Source organism: Gnatocerus cornutus, chromosome 9 (genome assembly GCF_029298725.1).
Source record: "Gnatocerus cornutus isolate USDA-ARS CGAHR chromosome 9, icGnaCorn1.1, whole genome shotgun sequence".
Classification (NCBI taxonomy): Eukaryota; Metazoa; Arthropoda; class Insecta; order Coleoptera; family Tenebrionidae; genus Gnatocerus; species Gnatocerus cornutus.
In genome coordinates, this window is record NC_142241.1 from 5,583,385 (window position 1) to 5,605,148 (window position 21,764).

At 38.8% G+C, this 21,764-nt stretch overlaps 3 protein-coding genes and 1 pseudogene across 14 annotated transcripts in view; 2 read left to right on the top strand and 2 right to left on the bottom strand.

Moving 5' to 3' along the window:
• The first annotated feature begins 1,497 nt into the window (after positions 1-1,497).
• Arms (Ankyrin repeat-rich membrane spanning) lies at positions 1,498-14,293 on the top strand. Of its 10 annotated transcripts, XM_088045942.1 has the most exons (18): positions 6,659-6,816; positions 7,023-7,266; positions 7,514-8,813; positions 8,861-9,371; positions 9,418-9,566; positions 9,615-9,759; positions 9,857-10,061; positions 10,108-10,308; positions 10,376-10,390; positions 10,513-10,722; positions 10,768-11,177; positions 11,228-11,406; positions 11,454-11,716; positions 11,765-11,938; positions 11,986-12,198; positions 12,395-12,557; positions 13,071-13,256; positions 13,371-14,293. In XM_088045942.1, exons 1-18 carry the CDS (start codon positions 6,764-6,766, stop codon positions 14,180-14,182), a joined length of 5,433 nt encoding a protein of 1,810 aa, XP_087902068.1. In that variant the 5' UTR covers positions 6,659-6,763; the 3' UTR covers positions 14,183-14,293. The 10 variants fall into 10 exon arrangements, with proteins under 10 accessions (XP_087902076.1, XP_087902070.1, XP_087902074.1 ...); XM_088045950.1 differs by lacking the exons at positions 6,659-6,816; positions 7,023-7,266 and adding an exon at positions 1,498-1,653; XM_088045948.1 differs by lacking the exons at positions 6,659-6,816; positions 7,023-7,266 and adding an exon at positions 4,055-4,221.
• Positions 14,190-16,052, bottom strand: Scgalpha (sarcoglycan alpha). 2 transcript variants are annotated; one of them, XM_088045952.1, is made up of 5 exons: positions 15,426-16,052; positions 15,205-15,379; positions 14,935-15,155; positions 14,822-14,884; positions 14,190-14,650 (listed from the first exon to the last, which is right to left on the bottom strand). In XM_088045952.1, exons 1-5 carry the CDS (start codon positions 15,971-15,973, stop codon positions 14,416-14,418), a joined length of 1,242 nt encoding a protein of 413 aa, XP_087902078.1. In that variant the 5' UTR covers positions 15,974-16,052; the 3' UTR covers positions 14,190-14,415. The 2 variants fall into 2 exon arrangements, with proteins under 2 accessions (XP_087902078.1, XP_087902079.1); XM_088045953.1 differs by lacking the exon at positions 14,822-14,884 and having other exon boundaries at positions 15,426-16,051.
• A 185-nt stretch (positions 16,053-16,237) lies between these two features.
• Positions 16,238-19,223, top strand: Suv3 (Suv3 RNA helicase). Its single transcript, XM_088045951.1, has 8 exons — positions 16,238-16,767; positions 16,813-17,204; positions 17,252-17,363; positions 17,410-17,631; positions 17,682-17,904; positions 17,955-18,074; positions 18,120-18,826; positions 18,877-19,223. Exons 1-8 carry the CDS (start codon positions 16,365-16,367, stop codon positions 19,047-19,049), a joined length of 2,352 nt encoding a protein of 783 aa, XP_087902077.1. The 5' UTR covers positions 16,238-16,364; the 3' UTR covers positions 19,050-19,223.
• LOC148168128 (putative G protein-coupled receptor No18) overlaps positions 18,817-21,764 on the bottom strand; it is a 40,471-nt pseudogene continuing 37,523 nt past the window's right edge. Inside the window, exons 6-7 of the transcript XR_015770761.1 lie at positions 21,372-21,487; positions 18,817-20,904 (exon numbers count right to left, since the gene is read on the bottom strand). The product of XR_015770761.1 is annotated as a putative G protein-coupled receptor No18 (transcript). The remainder of the gene's footprint in view (positions 20,905-21,371; positions 21,488-21,764) is intronic.

Below are 21,764 nucleotides of genomic sequence, written 5' to 3' on the forward strand. Positions count from 1 at the left end.
TTGAGAAAAAAATTAAATTTGCGATAAAGTTAAATTTTTGCGTTAGATTTTAGAGCTTATTAGTCAACTACGAGCGGACGCAAATTTTATCAAAATTTTATCTTTAAAATTAATGACAATGTTTAGTGGTGGTAAAAATCGTAACCGGGGGGGAGATTTCATAAAAGCTGCATAGTATTAATCCAATCAAAATGAATGAAAAGTTTTCTGTTATCCACTGAAATGGTTATTTTTGGGAATGATTTAATTAGCCTTGAAATTTATCCAATTCGAGTTGATTTGCTTCGATACGTTTTTTTGTTATAAAAACTTCTGTTATAAAAAGAATGCTAGCCAATTCATTTTTGGTTTTAATCGGGTTTCAATCACATTCTCCATTTTGTTACGATGCACGGGTGGATATTTAAATGAAATAAAAATTTCTAAAATTCATCCCTTTTGCTCTAAAGAAGCTAAAACTTATAAAACTTTTGAGTTTTGAAGAATAGATTTATTGAAACTTCAAGAAACCTGACGATAAAAATTTAAAGGAATCCGATAGACTTGAACTATTTAAAGAAAAATCGACAGGATCAAATAAGATAATAAAAAATAAATAGTTCTAATTGATAGTTTAAACTAAATATCAATTTCGCCTCCCTCTTTTTATATCACTTGTTTAAGTGTCTAATTATTACTTTTATCACATTTCGTAACAACCTCAGATAAAAGATAAATCGCTGGAAGGACGCACCGGAAAGGAATTCCGGTCTTTGAGGGTGGTATAAACGTCTAGACTTGTGTCGCTGACGTACAATTTGCTTGTTTGTAACGAGAAATACGATAGCACTCGGCTAGCGCCGGCGCCAACTGTTAAGAACCGGTACATTAGGTTAATTGCATGTTTTCGGACCTTTTGACATCCCGACTGAAGAGATAAGGAAGAGGCAGGGGCGGAAAAGTGACCATGAAGTCGGAAGTCCATAGGTTACGCAAGGGAAATTTGACTACTCACAAAAAATATAAATAATTGCAAAAAAATCATCGACTGATTGAATTCACAAAGAAATTTTTTTAGGTGTAATACGGAAAAAGGCAACGAGCGGGTAGTAGAAATTCAGTCTTCTCGTCAAAGGGTTGTGTGCCAAAATAGCTTATTCGGTAAAAGTAAAAAGTAAAGGGTCACTGAAAAATGTCTTATTTTAGAACTTTAGATCCTTTCTTTAATGACCTTCAGCTCAATTAGCTTTGTATTGGTAATTTAATCTTTTTATTTAAATCTAACTGGTAGGTCACGAATCCGTTTTCAGCCTCAAGATATTTTTTTATCCTAATAGCTCTATTTTTTTTTCTATTTTTTTTTATTTGCTATCAAAATTTTTCAATACTCTGGCTGCGTACATCCACCTTAAAAAACTGATTTTTTTCACAGCTCGGCCGTTCAAACTTCCCTCCCTCAACGCCTCAACCCTGTAACAAACGTCATAAATCACCCTGTATATCCCATTGACGTCCGACTCAGCTGTTCTCCAATTGTCATGAATGGTGGTGTCATTTTGACATGTTTACTACATTTTTTGAATAGTTTAAAGTTGATCATGTAAAAGTTCACACCAAAAATCACCCTCAGAGCGAAACTTGTCACCAAGAAGTCAATTAAGGCGTCTCAAATAGGTGAGTCAACATAACCTCAAATTTTTTGCAGATTTTCCCCTCGGAGTTCCAGTTACATTCGGTATTCAGAGAACTGTTATTATCTTGACACTGTTTACTTTTTATTTAGCGTTCATTTCAAGCAAAAAGGTGCAATTATTCAAATTTGATTGCTTTTAAGAATGTTGCTATTGTTGGGTTTGTTTTGCATGTGAAGATTAGTCACTGTTTCGGGATATTTTCGCTCATTTGTGATAAAACAGTGGATGTGGTTAGTGTAGTGAAATAAAGTCGTGGAATTAAAGAATGACATAGATAAATGGAGCGAAAAATGAAAAGATTACTCGAGGATGTCATTCTGGTTGGAAATAGTACAAAAAGTGTAAATATCGTAAATTTTGTGCTTTATTGTTTATTTGTAAATGTAACAATGAACGAACGTAGAGAGATGTAGACAACCAGTTATACAATAATACCCTAAAAGTGACGGTTTAATAGAATTTTTTTCCATTATTATTGTCGTTCCAAAGTTGAAACCGTGCGCTTAATGGATTATTTCCTTGAAAATACCCGCACAATTGATGTATTGTTGTTTTATACTGAATAATGGATTTTTTATAATGACCCAAGCGGTTATTGTTGTTTGCTGCAATAATAGCTTAATGGTAGATAATATCGAACACATGTGAACATAATTATGTAACTGATATTCCCGCCTCTGTAACTTTCAATTGACGTGGAAATTATTACAGGAATTGAGAATTAAATCCGTATTAAAACTGGGTTCGCAATTTATGAATAGCGTAATCTTGCTTTATTATTATATGATTATATCTCCTCTTGTGTTTACGGTCGGTTATATAAAACACAAACTTCAATAAAATTATGAAGCCGCATATTATTCTTTCGTGGTGATTCAGCATGATACTTGAAAAGTGCATTTGTTACATGTTGATATTTACATTACCAATTTAAATGTTTAGAATCGAGTAGATTCTTCGATGTTTGGAATTCCATTGTAACGGAGATAACAACTTCCTGTGGATCCACAGGCTGAATTATCATGAATTGAAGTGAAACAAACGCGAAGAACGAAACTAAAATGTGATATTTATATTGTTTATTTTAAGTGCAGCAGCACAATAACGTTGCTGATTTTTGTAAAAAATGGTGGATGCGCCAGACAAAAAAAATCTGAGTGCAATCAAGCAGCACCATAGACGGCTGTTCCTCTCAATATTTAAAGATTGTAAAACCGCCAAAATTCTGGTTTATTTTGGCTCCAATTATAAAAAAAAGTTGGTTCAATGTAACTTCCACGGAATTAAAATTACTTGAATTACAGAATTTTGATGAAACGCACCCAATCCGACTCAAAAACTGAAAGTGACAAAAAGTCGTCAGTATTGAGACCAAGACTAAAAATAGCAGTTAGTATAAAGAGTTGCCTACTTTGAATACAAACACAGTTCCCTCCGATATTATTACTGTTCACATTTTTGCTTTATTTAGTATCTAATGACTCATTGAGTAATAAAAATTTAAAATGAAACCTTTTGTTAACTTTCGTTAATAATGCACGTTTCTGTCATCACCGTTATAAAAATAGAAAATGTGTCAGTATAAAATATCGCAATAAATTTCTAAACTGTGAGTCATAAAATTGAGTTAAATTTTAGCCTAAAATGTATCATGCATGTAATGTAACATGCTTGAATATTTTAATAAACTTGTGAAGCTCACCAACATTTCCGTCACTTGGAACAGTCACTTTTAACATGACGTGCTAGGTGTAAATCACCTGTTACCTCATAGTACCTAATTGATAATGTTGATAAGAAAAATCAATAAGTCCACTTGTTTTTGCTCTTCTATCGGCAATAACTTGGAACAAATTGCAAGAGCTCGACACCTCGCCAATCTGTCTGTATTTACTTGTTCAATTTTATTTATTAACGTTGCATTGAACTAATTAAACCTTTATCTTCTATTTAAACACAGTAAATCGAGCAAATCCTTATCATCTCCGTTACAACAAGGCATTAGTCTTATCTATCAGTGTAGAGACCACATTTCACGATCGTAAAGTTAAAAAATGGAGACATCCCAACTGTTTATCCAATACCACACGTGGTAAACCGATAATTACTTTGCAAAATAGTGTTAATTCCAGTCGCACGTTGTGCATCAAAGTGATAGTTGGGCCTCAAAATGTCCCATCGAAAAGTTGTCTCGCGAGCCCATAGCGTCAGTTATAGCCAAATTCCCAATGTCTTCAGAGACTTAAAGGAAAGATGGACCTCGGATGGTACCCAAAGAGCTGTTGAGGTAAACATCTGCGTCAGAACCTTGAACCATCTTCGATTCTGAACGAGTACGATTGATAAGACACGACATGTCACGATAAATAAGTGACACGAAACCGTAATCCAGTGTTTAATACGCGGTCAGAATGAGACGTAAAAAACCGAAGGGGGTGATATGAAGAGTGTTGAAAAGTTACCCTTGTTGGTTTCACCCCCAAGACGATACGGTTCCGTGTTTCCTTACTATGAGTTTCTTAGATCGAAAGTGCAGCAGGAACAACAGGTATTGAGTTTAATTTCAAGGAAATTCGCGGATCGCTAATTTTAACCCGGAGATTCGTCTTCCTTTCAATATTTAAACAATTCGCAAATAGAGTTATCTAAGCGTGCAATTTCGTACTGTTTGTAGACCCACGAATTTATTAGACCAGCTGCGATTGTTAACTTGTTGTTCTTTCTAAATTAGTGTGTGCCGCTGGGTACACAGTAGAATCGTATTAATTTATTGTTAAGTAGCAATTATAGATGCGAGTTAAACACTCTTTTATTTCGTTGCTACCAATGTGAAGAAGCGGTTTGTTTTTTTGAGATGTTCAAAGGGGGGAAACTGTTTCCAGTGCACCACCATCCACAGGTATTTACATTCTCAATTTTGGTAGTTTCCGATTAGAAATATTTTGGTTAAACGGTGAATGACTGATAGCGAGAGGCATGTTATTCCTCAGATAATTTATTCATGTTCTTAAGTTGTATTTTTGGATCTCTCATATTTTATCTTATTTTAACATTTTTAAATATAGTAGCGTGCGTCAGGTAAATGTGTCATAATTTTATTTTTTGAGGTATCGATCAATTATTGCGATTTTTGTTTTGTTTTTGATTAAGAATCTGATCTGAAATCAGAAAAATTTTAATGCAAAAAAATGTAATGCTGGTTGCATTTGATTGATTCTTTTACGTTTGTCATGGCGAAAGGGATGATGGACGCAGCCGAGAATAGTAATGTTTCGATTTTTTTTTTGTGTTTTTTTAACCGTTTATGAGTTGGAAGGCTTTATTTGTGTTTTTAAAGAACCACCGAATTCTGAATCAGTCATCCTAGAATTTTTTTTGTTTAAAGTCAAACTATTACGCCGGTTACATGTTTGTATTTTTCAAAATTGTTATCATTTTGAACATTTATTAAAAATTTGTTTTCTCTTTGTTTTTCAAACAAAATTGCAGTACTTTTTTTCTGTTATTGATGCCACTGATTTTAGTGACAAATTATTCATTTGGTCGGAAGACTACTTGGATTTTCGTAAAATTCAAAATTGAATTCGAAATTGAAAAATAAAAAAATAAATATAATTGTAGATTCGAAGATAGTTTACCTTCCTTGATGAACCATTGCTTTATGGCCTTACTGTAACCTAACACCATGTATAAACTAAATGTTTTATACAATATTTTTTCAATTACGATTTTTTAGCGTCTGGATATAAATCCATTTTTATATAAAACGGTACTACTTCCAAATTACATGAAATTTGCAGCAAAAGTACAAAAATGGTATTAAACGTCTAATTATGGTATAATCATCTGAATCGCAAAATTTGGACTTTTATAAAAGGGCAATAAATTTAATGTCTAACTTAATTGCGTTAACACTATTTTTCTGCCTATCAAAATCCGACTTGTTGACTCGTAGTATTGGTAAGATATTTTTATAATCTCCCCATCCACTTGAGGGCGATTTTATCGAATCGAACGTACTAATTTAGATAGATTTGCAAATAATTCGAGAGCGGTTTATCGCATTTTCACAATGGTTTTGATTTTGTGTCGGTAAAGTTGATGCGATTTACCATGAGAAGACGAGGGTTACACCATTATGTTTATGTAAGTTTTAGTGTTAAAAGCTTCTGGAAATGTTTTACCGCGTTGTTAGTACAGTTGAGTTTACAAACGAAATATTTATTTGGTGTTTTAATGCTGCTATTTACCCTCGCTTTTGTTGTCTAATTTTATTATCAATTTCATTCATAATTATTATTTGTTTGCTGTGGTTTTAATGGGACAGGAATAATAATATTGTTTTAAGGAGTGTTCAAATAGCGCTGGTTGTTTGGTAAAAGACCAAAATCTGAGGGTTTTTACCTTTTTTAGGGGTCAAATACTGACGTCATGATTAAATGAGTTTTTGCGTTACTAATAAGTGGCTACACGCTATTGAACTTTGGTGGTTTTTGTTCTTCTTATCGTAATACTTCAATAGTTTCATCAAGGGTCTTTGTTTCTATTGCTTAAAAAATTTCTAATTGTTGTAATTAATAATAAAAAATAGTAGTGCAGCCAAATAAAAACGAATACGTGAATTACGGCATAAACAAACATTACGAAATTGGATGACATATAAAATTGAACTGGTATTTTGTACAATCTTTTATCGATTACAACATTTAAAATTTTATGAAAATAGTTATTTACGTGTTAAAAACACTCCGAATCCCCGCTCTTTATTGCCCTATTATTAATCGGGGGAATTTGGCACGCTGTCAAACCAATTTTTCACTACTAAACTGCTGTTAATTGCCTTTAAATCGCCGTCATTCGGACAATTAGACAATAGAGTTTTTGGACCATTTCGCGTAGCCTTAGAGGTATTTTAAGAAATTTAACAATAGATTTAAAGTTCAAATGTGAAGCTGGTTAATTGTAAAACAACAGTCAGGCATTGCAATAATTTCACTGGAGTGTTTAATCACTTTTTCGTGTACCCAGAATCTAAAAGTTATTTTCTCCTTATAATTACAGTAGTGCCTATCGAAACTGATTTGGGTGTTATGTTAAGAGTCTTGCAATTTATTTTTAAGAAATGTGGGTGGTTAGTGTTTACGTAAGTTCCAATTGCTGCACTTACGGTCAATTAAAACAAGTTTCCGGCTTGAATTTGGGCAGTTATAACGCTTATGTAATTATCAGTTTTTGTTAAATTAGGCTGTCGAGATTATACCTTGTTCTTACAAAATTTCCAATTTTGCGGCAATTAATTTTACTTTTATTAACACAACTTTAAGTAAGTACATACCTGTTTCCGGGTAGAATATTTCCCGCGATGAAAGAGCCTACCGCCCCCAAGCAGCAACGCCACAGCGTTGCTGGTCCTCCCCCAAGCGTGGACTCCGGTCGGCGTCGTTCATCTTTTCTTCATCTTCACATCCCGGAAACGAACTGGAGAGGTTCTTTGAGTAATTTGCATCTTCCGACGTTCTCGCTCACAACACCGGAAGGTGAACACGGTAGAAAATTCAACTTCGGATTGGCGATCAGGCGTCACTCGCATAACGTTAGTTGTGTTCGAATTGCATGAATCTAAAAAAACTAACGCGGAATGGCCTCTAAAATAGCGTTGTTTTATTATGTTTATTCTAGCTAAAATTAAAACAATACAATGAAGTAGCCAACGGCGTGTTTTCGTCGTGTTCAGCAAGAAGTTAATACCGCTAACGGTGCGTTTTGTTTTTGATTAACACTAACAGAATGGTTTGTGATAATTGTGGTGTTGTTGATGGTAATTATTGTTTTTTTCACAGACGCTACATCGTAGTGAGTCGATGGTGTCCTTGTGCTTCCGCACGTTATCAGGATTCATCAATGAGGATAATTTATCAGGGTTAAAGACCCTCTTGGAGAGTAAACAAGTTCAAGTTGATGACCGCGATGAAAATGGCACCACTGCTCTTATATTGGCGGCCACAAAAGGCCGCTCGCCCATGGTCCGCGAGTTGTTGGCACATGGTGCCGACGCTAACGCCGAAGACTGCGATTCCTGGACGGCGCTTTTATGCGCGGCGAAAGAAGGGCACGCGGATATCGTCCTACAACTCCTCGAACATAACGCCAACATCGAACAAAGAGATATGGGCAATTGGACGGCGTTGATGTGGGCTACTTACAAGGGTCGTACCGACGTGGTGCAACTCTTGCTGGATAAAGGCGCTGAAGTTAACGTCCATGGGAATTACCACATTTCGTCGCTTATTTGGGCTGCGGGACGTGGATACACGGAGATAACAGAAGCTTTGATAAGACATGGTGCTAAAGTTAACGTTGGTGATAAATATGGTACCACAGCTTTGGTTTGGGCGTGTAGGAAAGGCTACACGGAGATTGTGGCGATGTTACTTAAAGCTGGTGCTAACGTGGATACAGCTGGGATGTACTCGTGGACAGCGCTGCTGATGGCAACACAGGGTAATCATGTGGAGGTTGTGAATCTTTTGTTGGATTATAAACCTAATGTTAATGCGCTGGATAAAGATGGGTGCAGCGCGCTCACCATCGCTTGTAAAGAAGGCAATAATGAAACTGTTACGGCCCTTATGGCGGCGGGGGCCTACATCAACGTACAGGACCGATTCGGTGATACCAACTTAATCCACGCCGTGAAAGGCGGCCACCGTTCCTGCGTCGAGTCGCTCTTAAAAAAGTACGCCGATGTTGACATCGCCGGAAAAGACCAAAAAACCGCCATTTACATGGCCGTCGAAAAAGGTAACATCGCGATTGTTAAACTCCTTTTGGGGGCGAACCCGGACCTTGAAATCGCAACTAAAGACGGAGACACTCCTCTTCTAAAAGCCGTCAGATCTCGCAACGCCGAAGTGGTTCAACTCCTCTTGGACAAGAAAGCCAAAGTCTCTGCTGCCGATAAGAAAGGCGACACCGCCTTACACATCGCGATGCGAGCTCGCTCTAAAGGCATCGTCGAGATTTTATTACGTAACCCCAAGCACAGCCAGTTATTGTACAGACCCAACCGAGCGGGAGAAACTCCTTACAATATCGATATCAACCATCAGAAGACCATCCTGGGGCAGATTTTTGGAGCTCGTGAGTCCTATCCACTCGCCATCATTCTCATTAACATTCTTTTGCAGGCCGTCTCAACACCAACGAAGACAACGAGAACATGCTGGGCTACGATTTGTACAGCAGCGCTCTCGCGGATGTCTTAAGCGAGCCTTCGTTGTCCATGCCTATTACAGTGGGCTTGTACGCAAAATGGGGCAGTGGTAAATCGTTCCTTCTTAGCAAACTCCGAGAAGAAATGAAGAATTTCGCGCGAGAGTGGGTCGATCCCGTCTTCCAGTTCACGAGTCTGATGTTTATTCTTCTGTTACACGTGTCTTTAGTAGTGGCGACCGTAGTGGGGCTATCGACGCAAAATTGGATCGCTGGAGTTTCACTAGGTGTTACCTTTTTGCTCATTTCTTACATTTTTCTCGCTTTGGTTTGGTTCGCTAACAAGAGATACGACTGGGATTGGCCCTACAACTTCAACGTGAAGTTGACGAGGAAGTTGAATAATATTAAGTTAGTTTTACAAGTTTTGTTTTGTCATCCACCGGGGGCGCCGATTTACGACGGTGTCTCTGCTCATCCTATTAGGTAATCGAAAATATAATCTTATTTATTATTGACACTGTTTTTTCAGATTTTATTTTACTGATCAGACTAGAGTTAGTAGCACTGCAGGTGGAGAAAACTCCGTCGTGCAGATGATAGGGTCGTTGTATGATGCTATCGAAAGTGATTATGGAGCTTTAGCAACTCGACTGTTTCGAGCTTTCAAACCGAAACCAGGTAGGTTCTTGATGAAGAAAACTAAAAAGTCTAATCGTACCATTGCAGTGAAGTCATCTTCGACTTGGAAACTAAGAAAGCTTTGTTGTCTCCCTTACGTAGTTATCTTTGAAATTATTTTTCTTTGTGTGTTAATTGGAACTTGTGCCTTGACTGTTTACCTGGTTCACGTCAATACTCCTGAAGATAATAAGTAAGATTGCCATCTGATAAAACTTGGAAGTTTTTTTCCAAAAACACTTCACATTGATTTGTATCATTTTGTACCTAAGAGATACAATCTTTTTCAGCTCTTACGACATGTTTCGTTTTACCCTTCAAATCGTCCTTATCACGGATGCGCTTCTGCTTGGTGTAGCAACAATTGCAAATCTGTACACTTGGAGTAAGCTAGTGAAATCGGTGTTGTTTTCTCAACGACGCCATCTCCAACGAACTATAGCAAAACTAGACACTTTGAAGTCGGAAGGGTTTCTACAAGCCCTCAGACAAGAGGTACCTAAAATTATTGTCTTACTACAAGTAACACTTTCAATTCTAGGTCAATTTAATGAAAGACATGGTAAAGTGCTTGGATAGTTTAAGTTCCCAGCAAACTCGCTTAGTAATTATCGTTGATGGCCTAGACAGCTGCGAACAAGACAAAGTTCTTCTCATTTTAGACACCGTTCACATGTTATTCTCAGATGCCAATAGTCCGTTTATTGTGATATTAGCAATAGATCCCCACGTCATCGCAAAGGTAATTTTTTTGACCAAGTAACCAGAGCTCTGCACTTTGAATTTTTAACGCCTTTGTATTCACACAGGTGGCTTGGGAGCAGGTCAGTTTGCTAAAACGGGGTTCGGTTTCTGTTTCTTTTTATTCTTGTCAGTGTTGTTTAGTTGTTGTCACTTTGTAGCTCCTTCATCGTTAGTTTTACTTTTAACCGCCACTTAATTCTAGGCCGTTGAAATGAACACGAGACGTCTGTTCAGTGAAAGCAACATAGGAGGCCACAATTACTTAAGTAACATGGTGCACTTACCATTCTACTTACAAAATTCAGGTTTACGCAAAGTTAAATTGGCCCAACAAACTGCACAAGCGCACAGAAAAGCAAATTCAGGTTGGACGGAGAATGAAGAGAGTTTGAGTAACTTCTTGGCACGATCGGTAAGTCCAGTTCTTTTCCAACAAGATTTTAACATCGAGTTTCAGTCGTCAAGCCGCAGACTTTCAAGCGAGAGCGCGTTGATGTCGAGTCAAGAGAAGTTGAAACCTCCAACGCGAAAGAATTCGCGAAAACTCAAAATGTCTGAGTCTGTGGCCAGTTCGATCGGTTCCAACTTGAATAAAATTGGTGGTGCTCAAGATCTGACGAAGATGTTGCTGACTGATGATTACTTCAGCGATGTTAATCCAAGATCGATGAGGAGGCTCATGAACGTCGTTTATATTACCGGGAGATTGTTGAAGGCCTTCCAGATTGATTTTAACTGGTACCGATTAGCTTCTTGGATCAACATCACTGAACAGTGGCCCTTCCGTACTTCATGGATCATTTATCATTACGAATTGTTCGAAGACTCGCTTGAAGACAATACTTCGCTTAAGTTAATATTTGATAAGTAAGTCGAGTTAAGTTGTTGGAAAGACTCGTTGTTACCACAGTTTCTAGGATTCGCCCTCAAATCCCCACGGTTAAAGATACCGAGCCGCTTTTGGAGCTCGACAGAGATGAGAAGAAGTTCGATATTTTCTTGACTTTTCACCGGTCAAGCTTGTTGGTTAGTGACTTGAAGATATTTTTACCGTTTACCATCAATTTAGATCCGTATCTGAAGAAAGTTATTAAAGGTACGTTCTGTGGGTGTGATTGTGGAAAAGTAACAATAAACTTGTAGAAGAGACTCAGTCGATGGATGATGATGGTCTTCTCATGACCACACCTCGCGGCATCTCGATGGTACCACCAATGTCCTGGCAGAATCCCAATAACCCTGAGTGGACGTCACCACGGCCTGCTTTAACACGAAGAAACCGCCCTCCGACGAAATCGAACATGTTTCAACAAGGTCCACCAATGGTCGGATGGCATGGATGGAACGAACCACCAGTGCAAGTCGCAAATCAGATTGTACCACTCGCACCTGTTACTTCGCTTGCAGTAATATTATTATTAAAACTTGGGAGTTTTTGCTTATTTTTACCGTAGCCTGAGGTGTTTGAAAAACGCTTGTCGTCGCTCAACGTTGAAGGAGTCTGCAAGTTGTTGCACAAAATTGAAGAAATCAATCATTCGGCGCTGCCAGAGTACAGTAAGGTGATCCAGGAGCATAACATCACGGGAAAAGTGCTGCTTCATTGCGACGTGGATGAGCTGAAAAAGGTAAAATTCAAACGAGTTTGAGTCGGATTTGAGTGTCTTTTTTTCAGTTGTTGAAGATGTCGTTTGGTGACTGGGAAATGTTCAAAGTCTTGCTGATTTCGTTGCGGGAGCACGAAGTTTGTAACGTTTTCAAACGTGATGAGTCTTCAAGTGTCCGCGTGCCGAAACCCGAGCGGAAAACCAGTACTACGAAGAGTGTCCCTCCAGAGAAAGACCCAAAGGAAGTTAACCAACGCAAACAGAGCGTCATCGAGAAACAAGTAAGTGCCAAGGAATTCGTAGCTCGTAGTCCGGATAAATTACGAACTTTACGAACACTCCTTGAGTGAATTGTTGTACCGCTTGTTGTCTGATCCTTTTTGTAACCGCTTGCGTATGATGTGTAGTACCAGGTGAGTGTCCCTGCTGTCGTCTACCAGGATTCGTTACCTTCCTGTTAACGAATTCTTTGTTTAGGTCACCCTCGAAGAACAGATGATATGTGGGGCTTTACAAACTCTGAACGAAGAAGCTTGCGAAGACGTTCTTGAAGAAACGGAGGAAAAAGAAACAAAGATAACTATAGAACCAGATGTACCTCAAACATCTGTTATTCCTCCGAGTCCCGACTCGAATCAAGGTGAATCTCATGTTGCACGTAAACGAAGCACAGAAAGAATTAAGAGAGTCAGCATTGACGAAAGCGTACTGAAACACGGTTACGATAGCAGTGCAGCGGTCAAAAATAAAACTAACAGTGAAGTTAAGATAAGCGGATGTGGTTTTAAACGAGAATAACTCTGCCAGCAATAAAATTAACAGTATTACTTTAGTGCCATAGCACAACTATCTTTTCTACCTTCTAGTCTGCAGTTTCTAAACTCTTTTTTATATACAGTTATTGAATTCACGAGCATGCTGACGCTGTTATGGAATCACTATTTTGTACCTACCTCTAGCACTATTTATTTTCTTTTGTAGATTATGATTATGATTCGAACAATAAAGTATTTTATTATTCTGCATGTGTTTTTATGTGTCTGTGTATATAAGTGTGAATTCAATAGCTGTGTATATTGCTTGGTGCGCGTGTGGTGGTGGCACTAGCTTCTGTGATGTTTTTCTCTTGTGCTTAGTCGCTTCTTCTGTTTAGATTACCTGAGAGGCTACCGATCTCGTACAAACAGCTCGAGTGGCGTAGGTGAGACCGAGTTTGTTTTATTACAATCCTCACCTATTGGCCATATGCATTGGCAACCTGTCAGTATTTCAGTCGGCGGAAATTCTGAAAGTCTTAGCGAGCACAGTTCGAGATGTAGCTCACAACTACCTTCACCTGGTAAGCTAACTTTCCTCTTCTAGCCCCTCTAACCACAAACACTAGTCGGTTTCATAGAGTGTGAGGTAGCCTAGTCCACAACATTTTAATTCCCCCACTAACTTGTACTGATAGTTACAGAGCGCCGCTCCTCAAACGGAATCAAACTCTCGAATCTAAAATCATCGAACCATCCCGAAGATTCAAGCAAAAAAGGTCGACATGTTGTCATAAAAACCGATTCTGGGGATTCGTACAGTGTCGTGTACCACCAAACCGACACTAAAACGCCTCTGTTGCAAGAATTTAACACTTCTCAAAGACCTAGCACTCTTCAGTTGCTCAAAACAGACACGAAACCGTCGAAGCCATCGATGAGAATCCGATCGCGGTCGATTGACAGTCAGAAGAAGAAAAGCGATAAGAATTTCGAGAAATTACAAAGACTGAAAGAGAAACTTTTACATTCGAGTCCGGAGCTAAATGAAAATGCCAGTGATAATGAAAGTACCCCGTTAGTTTCGGAGGTTTCGACGCCGTCGAAGTCTGGGCAAAGTTCCGAGTTGAAATCCTCAACTTCGAATAGTTTTCCAATGTCACCAGTCTCGCAGAAGAGTCTGTCACCGGAAATAAAACCCCGACAGACGAGGAGTGAGCAGAATCTCACTGATACGACGGATATTAGCCCCGTTCTGTCTTTCCCCGAGAGTATTTATTTAAGTAATTTTGGTAGTACTACTGGTGGGAATAGCGCCGCGAGGTTAGCTCCACTAACAAGAACGATGTCGGAGTGTACTTCGATCTCGGGAATGATAAGTTCATGTAGTAACATTAGCTTACCCAGTAGCAAGAATTCCCACAGTTCCGGACACTTGTCCAGACAAAACGCTTTAGACTTCGAAGAAAATCTTGCCGATTGTTATTGTGATCCTAGTAGAGGAGGATAAAGACACGTTTCCTTGATGATACTTATATTTTTTTAACTGTGACAGTATTTAGTACAGCAATATTTATTTATACTTTATCGTTAGATTTCCTCAATAAAGACCTGTTGATCACATTTACGTTTCTCTAGCGCTAAACGGCGACTACACTCTAGTAGTTAGCTGGGAATATACGAATCTGTGTAGCAGCGAGCTCACACAATCTTTTAACAATACCAAGTTTTCTCTTTCTCTTGTCACAAATCGGGTTTGTATTTGGGGCGGACGTACGGTGGTGGATTGGGGCGACAATGAACTCCACGATTTATAGTCGACGATGGACTATCAGTGTGACTTCGTGATAAAAGAATGGGGTCTGGGGAAAGAGACATCTCGCGGTTGTTGGACAAGCTTCGCAGAGACTGGGTCGCTCGGTGGATTGTGGCGTATTGGCTGATCTCCGTCGGAGCAGCGTCTTCCAAGCGTTTTGAGCTGCGAAGAGAAAAGACAGTCATTACAAGTACAAAAGACAGAATTTTTTTTTCCAATTGGTGAAAATGGTGGATGCGCCGGGATCAATTAGTACTAATTAAACAAAACGAGTTATTTGTAAATCATTCTTAAAAACTTCAACACAAGAAAACGCTCTTCAAACTCAGTTACCTGCAGTTATCGATACAAATGTGATATAAATTATAGAAAAACACTTCGCTCGCTGGATCTTTTCTGTAATTGTTTCACTGTCTAAATGTGTTGGAAAAAAAGGGGATACTCACATTCCCTCGTGGTGGAAGCAGAGAATTACAGAAAGAATGAGCGCTAGGAAGATCATCACAAACATTGGCACTAAAATTGTGAAGAGAAACTCATGCAGGTAACTCCTTTGCGGAACTTCACTTTTCATGACTGTCTCCCATTTGTCTTCGTAGTCGTTTTCGATGGAGTTTAGGAGTTTTTCGTTGGTTCCTGAGTGATGCAGGGAATTGTGATCGTCGATCTGAAATAAAACAGTCGAGAAAAGTTGCCTGGTGAACGGTGGTAATTACAAGTCTAAATGAGCACCAGTCCATGTGAAATCCGGAATTTCTGAAAAGTCTTTCCACTTTGGTCCTCTTGAAGTCTCTAGGGCAAGGGTAGGTTTTCCACAAAGGTCTCACTTCTTCTTGTAATTCGGTCAATTCAGAGGAGAACGGCGCTTGACTGCCTAGTCTCAGCACAACTCTAAAAAGCATCGTTAGAAACTTAGTAAAAGTCAGGAATTTAATACCCTTCTCCTTCAGTGGGATTAAGAGGTTTCCTAGCCCCCAATTTCACAGCCGAGGAAAGAAAAGTTACATACAAATCGTTCTGACTGTCCTTCCACAACGCTTTCCTAAAAATATCCTTCAAACTCTCCATTCTTTCCACCTCAAACATGTTATCCACATTCAGATTATCAATTTTCAAGTGCACCTGATACTTGGCCGGGTTCAGTTTCTCAGAAACGTGAATATTGATATGCTCATGTCTAGTCTCATAAGTTTTTCTATTCAAAGCAATGACCTCCAATTGCACCTTCGCGTTATTATGATTTGGAGGAACTCCAAACAAGTAACCACAATGGTGTTCTTTGCTAAACATGTAATTTATCCATGTGGGGAGATCTGGGGCATTTAGAAGAGACGGCTGATAAACAAACTGATCAGGTTTCCCTTCGTAAGTCCAGTTGAACATGGGAGGGTTCAACATTATTTCAAAAACTTCAGACATTAACACATTTTCTTCTTTGGCAAAAACGACACTTAAAAGTGCGAGAAGTATCGAGAAAAGCAACATTTTGGTCAAGATCTTCGCATTGACAAACCGTAGAAGAAATCAATACTTCGGAATAGATTTATTTTTAAATTTGGGGCGGTGGTGCCCTCTTACAACCAAACAAGACAAAGTTGTGCCCGCGAAAAATATTTGATTCAGTTACTCCAAAATTTACGTCGTTAAATGTTAACGTATTCAATAATTAAGTTTTAATATTAATTTGAAAGAATTATAAAGTGATTAAAGTAGTTTTTAGGCCAAATTTCTCACCATCAGTGATGTTAAACCGCCTGACTGATCTGAGAACGCAACCCAAAATACATTGGCAACATTTCTTAGGTTATGTAACACTAATTGTGATAATTTCTCCGTTTTTTGTAAACAACTTAAAAATGAAAAACTATGACAGTCTATGGTAGTTCTGACTCGAAGTTTTGGTATTATTGTTGTATTTCCGTTGTTAATTTTCGTTCTGTCATTACATAACCTCCAAAAGTTAACCTCACTTTTGCGCAACATGTTGCACACCGGGCGCCGAATTCGGAGACTCTGCTCTGCTGTTCACAACCTGTCTTTGAACCCCCCAACTTTGCCATTGCAGCCCGGCTTTCGCCTACATCAGCAACGTTTCAAAAAGAATGACAATTTTATTTCACAGTTATTCGTGCCTGTGGCCGTCAAAGGGACTTCTGATGATATCAACGTGGGGGCTGAACTCACAGGATCTTTAAATAAAGCAGATTTGCTCAAACTTCTCAATAAGTTCTACCAGAAGAAGGAAATCAAGCAGTTACTCTCAGAAAATGGACTTGACAGTAAGTGCATGTGTGTTGACTTCACGTTTTAATGTGATTTTCTAGATTATTTACAGCACCAAGCGTATGTTAGCTTCAGGAGGTATTGCCTGGAGGCACAAAACCTACCGGTTGATCTTCATGTGGTTATCAGTGATATTTTACAAGGGGCTGGAAATGTGACTGATATTTTTCCATATTTTTTACGGCACGCCAAACAGATGTTTCCACATTTGGAGTGTATGGACGACTTGAAGAAGATCTCAGATTTGAGGAGTCCCGCGAATTGGTACCCAGAAGCGAGGGCTATTAATAGAAAAATAGTTTTTCACGCAGGTCCCACGAATTCGGGAAAGACGTTCCATGCTTTGGAAAGTTTTCTTACAGCCAAGTCGGGGGTGTACTGTGGACCTTTGAAGTTGCTTGCTGCTGAGGTTTTTCACAAGGCTAATGATAGAGTAAGTTGTGAGATTTTGAAGATGAGGGTTGTAAGATTTAAATGTAGGGGACTCCATGCGACTTAGTTACCGGTGAAGAAAGAAAGTTCGCAGATCCTTCGGGGAAGGCGTCTTCACATGTTGCTTGCACGGTGGAAATGACGTCGGTGAACACACCTTGTAGGTCTAACCCGGGGAATTCATCATTTTTAACTGTTGCTTTCAGATGAAGTTGCAGTAATTGACGAGATCCAGATGGTGAAGGACCAGCAACGCGGTTGGGCCTGGACTCGAGCATTCCTCGGTTTAATGGCCGAGGAAATCCACGTGTGTGGTGAGGCTGGCGCTATTGATCTAGTTAGTCAATTGTGCCTCACCACCAACGAAAATATAGAAGTGAGACATTACAAAAGACTGACTGAGTTACAGATTGAAGACTCAGCTTTAGGTACCATAAAAAAATTACCATCGCTCCATTCACAATTTGTAATTTTTAAGGTAGTTTAGACAACGTGATGCCAGGAGACTGCATCGTTTGCTTTAGTAAAAACGACATCTACGCCGTTTCTCGTGGTATTGAAGCCACCGGTAAAGAAGTTGCGGTGATCTATGGAGGGTTGCCACCAGGAACGAAGTTAGCCCAAGCTGCCAAGTTCAACGATCCTGATAATAGTTGCAAAATTTTAGTAGCGACTGATGCGATCGGAATGGGACTAAATTTGTAAGATTCTGTTATTATAACCAGTCAGTTATTGTCGTTGTTGTTTATAGAAGCATTAGACGGGTCATTTTCTATTCCTTAATCAAACCGACTATGAATGAGAAAGGCGAGAAGGAAATGGACACGATTTCAGTGTCTGCAGCGTTGCAAATAGCCGGAAGAGCCGGCAGGTAAATATCGCTTTTTCTTTTCGAGTGTTCGATCTATTTCTTTAGATATGGCACACAATGGGAGCGCGGTTCCGTAACCACCTTCAAACCCGAGGACTTGAAAACCTTGAGGACGCTTCTAGAATCTCCACCAGAGCCCATAACCCAAGCTGGTCTCCACCCAACAGCTGAACAAATCGAACTTTACGCTTACCACCTACCGAATTCTTCCCTCAGTAATCTAATGGATATCTTCGTGAATTTGTCAACAGTCGACGACTCATTGTACTTCATGTGTAACGTTGAAGACTTTAAGTTTTTAGCTGAGATGATCCAACACGTCCCTCTTCCTTTGCGCGCCCGGTACGTTTTCTGTTGCGCGCCGATCAGTAAAAAGATGCCGTTTGTTTGCACAATGTTTCTCAAGTTTACAAGGCAATATAGTAAGAATGAGGCAATCACGTTTGATTGGCTCTGTCGTAACATCGGGTGGCCATTGCAGCCCCCTAAAACCATCATTGATTTAGTTCATTTAGAAGCAGTGTTTGATGTCTTGGACTTGTACTTGTGGTTGAGTTATCGGTTTATGGATTTGTTTAACGAACCGGATTTAGTGCGCGATGTGCAGAAAGAGTTGGATGTGATCATCCAACAAGGAGTTGTGCAACTGACGCGATTATTGCGGAATTCCGAAACTGGGGTTAGTTCAGGAGCTCGAGTGACTGATGAGGAGCAGTTCGCAATGAATAGACAAAAACAGTCGTATTTGAGAGGTATTTATTAATCCATACAAATAGCTATACATACGTTGTTTTCTTTACAGAACCAAAGTCTTTGATAGGCAGAGGTAGATTAACTGAACGACTCCTAGCGCAAGGGATTTTGACACCAAACATGTTACATGAATTGAAGAAAGAATGGAATCGGGATGATAACAGCGATGATAATAATGGCAATGAACCGAAAAAAAACAGAAGAAAACGAAAGTTCAAATGAGGAATGTTTTTTACAAGATCCAAAATTTATTTTTACAAACATTTATCTACACTAGAGAGAAAATCGTACATTCATTTGTGCTTAATTACTTCAGGAGTGGATGATTGCTGTCGTCTGAAGGATTATTATTAAGCCACTGTTACTATGAATTATAAAAATAGATACAAAACATGATTTTTTCTTATTTATTTACATGAAACATTAAGCGAATGAGTCTACGAAATGATCGCTATAGGTATATAAAAAATTATTACTGACTATGTACAAAAATAGGATTAATATCTTATATTTAGGAATTTGTACTAAACGCGATAACGTGAAGAGGGATATAGTGGCACAGTTGGGCAGCGGAACTGACGAAATTTTGATGGCACATTGAAACAGTTAGGTTTGGGTCTGACCCTCATTTTAACGTGATTTAAAACACCAAACAGCGCGAAAACCATTTTTCATTGCTGAACTGAACAATATCATGATGACTTGGCGCGTCAATAGTATAGTAAATCGGCGTTAAATGATAAATGAAGGTACTTTGATTAATTTCAATCGGTTTATTTTAATATACACTAGACAATTTGTGGAGTAACTGTACAAACGAAACAGTTTCTTTACGCGAGAATCTAGGATCTAGACAAAGTTAAAATTTTATTCTTAATTACGTAGTTGCTGCAGTTGGCTTCGTACGAATTTTATAGCCAATTCTCTAACCTAATCAAAATCACTGGTTTAACTTAAGTATATTTGGTATATTAATTTATCAAGCGTAGGCTTTCCCCGTACATAAACTTTTTCCAAGCAATTTAGTAGATTTCTGTCATTTGCAAATGTTCCATCCAAGGTGTTTTTGTTGGTCCTCGAATGCAATTTTTTTTTATATCTACAGCTAATTTATCTCGTTCGTGGACGTTGCGTAATGAAAATATAAAAACCGGTTTAAAAGCAATCCAAAAATAAATTGTACTAGTTCGTTAAAATTCCAATTTTTGTTATGATGGAATCAATTAAAGCAGATGTCAGCTGCATCCCACTGGAAATGACCAAACTGAAACTGGGTTGGTTATTTGTAAATATAGAGGTCGTTTCATGAAAAAAATGGTCATTCTTTTAGTATTTATTTTTAATGCCGGCGACGTATCCCCGCCAATTTATATAAATTAGCTCGGACTTTTATCGCAAGTCCGGTTGAAATTTACGATCCCTCTTCACCTTATGAAAGCAACCCATAGTCGTGGAAACAGTACGGTAACGAATAAATTACAAAGGTATTATAAATAACAGCTATAAAATACAGTGACTAGAATAGAACGTTTGTTGCAACGGGGTGCGCACAGTTCGCCCTCACTTGTGCTGAAAGGCAAAATCCGCCCTTCTCGACTTGGAAAAATGTTTGACTGTGAGTCTCCAAAAAGCTATCCTAAAATCGGGGCTATAAAAAGCGTAAATGAAAGGATTAATAGCCGAATTGAACCACCCCAGCCACGTTAAGTACGACATAATTAATGCATTTCCTTCGGTACTCGGGATGAAGGGAGTCAGTAAATAACAGATGAAAAATGGAAGCCAACAAGCTATGAATCCTCCCATGACGATGCTGAGTGTCTGGGCGGTTTTCGTTTCTCGGCGGAAGGAAGAGACTCGAGTTGCTGGCTCAAAGTTGAGGGTTGTCGTGGCGTCGAAAGTGAGGGATTCTGGACGAGACCTTTGGGGGGTGAATGGCGGTGGGCGGTAAAGACTGGCGGAACGTTGAGCTGTTAACGGCTCGTGGTTAAAGGAGTAAGTCGATTTGAGGGAACGAGTGCCCACTGATTTGCGCTGCTCGTGGTTGGCTTGGTTGAGGGGCTCCGCAGACTGACCGCTGAAATTACAAGAAATTTTATTCACCACCCCAACACCTAATTAATTAATATCAAATTATCACCATATTTTAATTCTACCAGAGCATCACAACTTTAATTACGATATCAATTAACATGCTTTGACATGCACATTTAAGATGACTCATCATTTTCTAAATTTACGAGTTTTTTTTAATCCCGGCGCCTCCACCATTTCGTCCGAGAATGTAACGCTCTGACTGGTGGCATTTCAACATAAATGAAGCAATGTCATTACCATCAACTCCAACAAAATAAAAGCTCTTTTATAGATTTCAGTAAAATTTGTACAAAGGAAGCTCCTTTGAGACGCGACGTACCGCAAGGAATTTCCACTTAAGCGCTGATTTGTGTAATTTTCAAACATTGCATGTAATGAAAGGCAGAATGTCGCAAGAGACCAACTACTAACTACTCTAAGTCTAGAAATAATCTAATAAACATTTACCATGCACTTATTTGTCGAAAGTACCTGGAACATCGCAAATTCTGTTCTTCACATTCTGAAGATCCGCGATCGATGTCAGATTCTTCTTTCACGCTGATAACCAACTTCTGACTTTTCTGTAAAGGATTGTACAATTAAAATGGGGCTGAGATAGTTGGTCCAATAAAATTTCGCATCCAGAGCACGATAACAATATCATGCGTTTTAGCTGTATTTAACAGCCTTCATAAATACGTTCCCATTTATAATTTGGTCGTTTAACAGTCCAACTGTACGCTGTATGGAGCAATAAAAGTATATTTTCGTCGAAATGCACTTGTTGCTGTCTTCTGCGTAAAGTGTGTTATCCCATAATCCTCTCCCGGCTTTAAAACGGAGCTACTACATCCGACA

Excerpts from the sequence above, each read along its gene's own strand:
- Arms (XM_088045940.1), top strand. The coding sequence starts at position 6,764 with ATGTTAAGAGTCTTGCAATTTATTTTTAAGAAATGTGGGTGGTTAGTG. Across the intron at positions 8,814-8,860 it reads GGGGCAGATTTTTGGAGCTC|GCCGTCTCAACACCAACGAA; the intron begins GTGAGTCCTATC and ends ATTCTTTTGCAG. Across the intron at positions 12,199-12,394 it reads AGAGCGTCATCGAGAAACAA|GTCACCCTCGAAGAACAGAT; the intron begins GTAAGTGCCAAG and ends TTCTTTGTTTAG.
- Scgalpha (XM_088045952.1), bottom strand. The coding sequence starts at position 15,973 with ATGTTGCTTTTCTCGATACTTCTCGCACTTTTAAGTGTCGTTTTTGCC. Across the intron at positions 15,380-15,425 it reads AATCCCACTGAAGGAGAAGG|AGTTGTGCTGAGACTAGGCA; the intron begins GTATTAAATTCC and ends GATGCTTTTTAG. Across the intron at positions 15,156-15,204 it reads ACTGGTGCTCATTTAGACTT|ATCGACGATCACAATTCCCT; the intron begins GTAATTACCACC and ends GTTTTATTTCAG.
- Suv3 (XM_088045951.1), top strand. The coding sequence starts at position 16,365 with ATGGTAGTTCTGACTCGAAGTTTTGGTATTATTGTTGTATTTCCGTTG. Across the intron at positions 16,768-16,812 it reads CTCAGAAAATGGACTTGACA|ATTATTTACAGCACCAAGCG; the intron begins GTAAGTGCATGT and ends GTGATTTTCTAG. Across the intron at positions 17,632-17,681 it reads GATTGAAGACTCAGCTTTAG|GTAGTTTAGACAACGTGATG; the intron begins GTACCATAAAAA and ends GTAATTTTTAAG.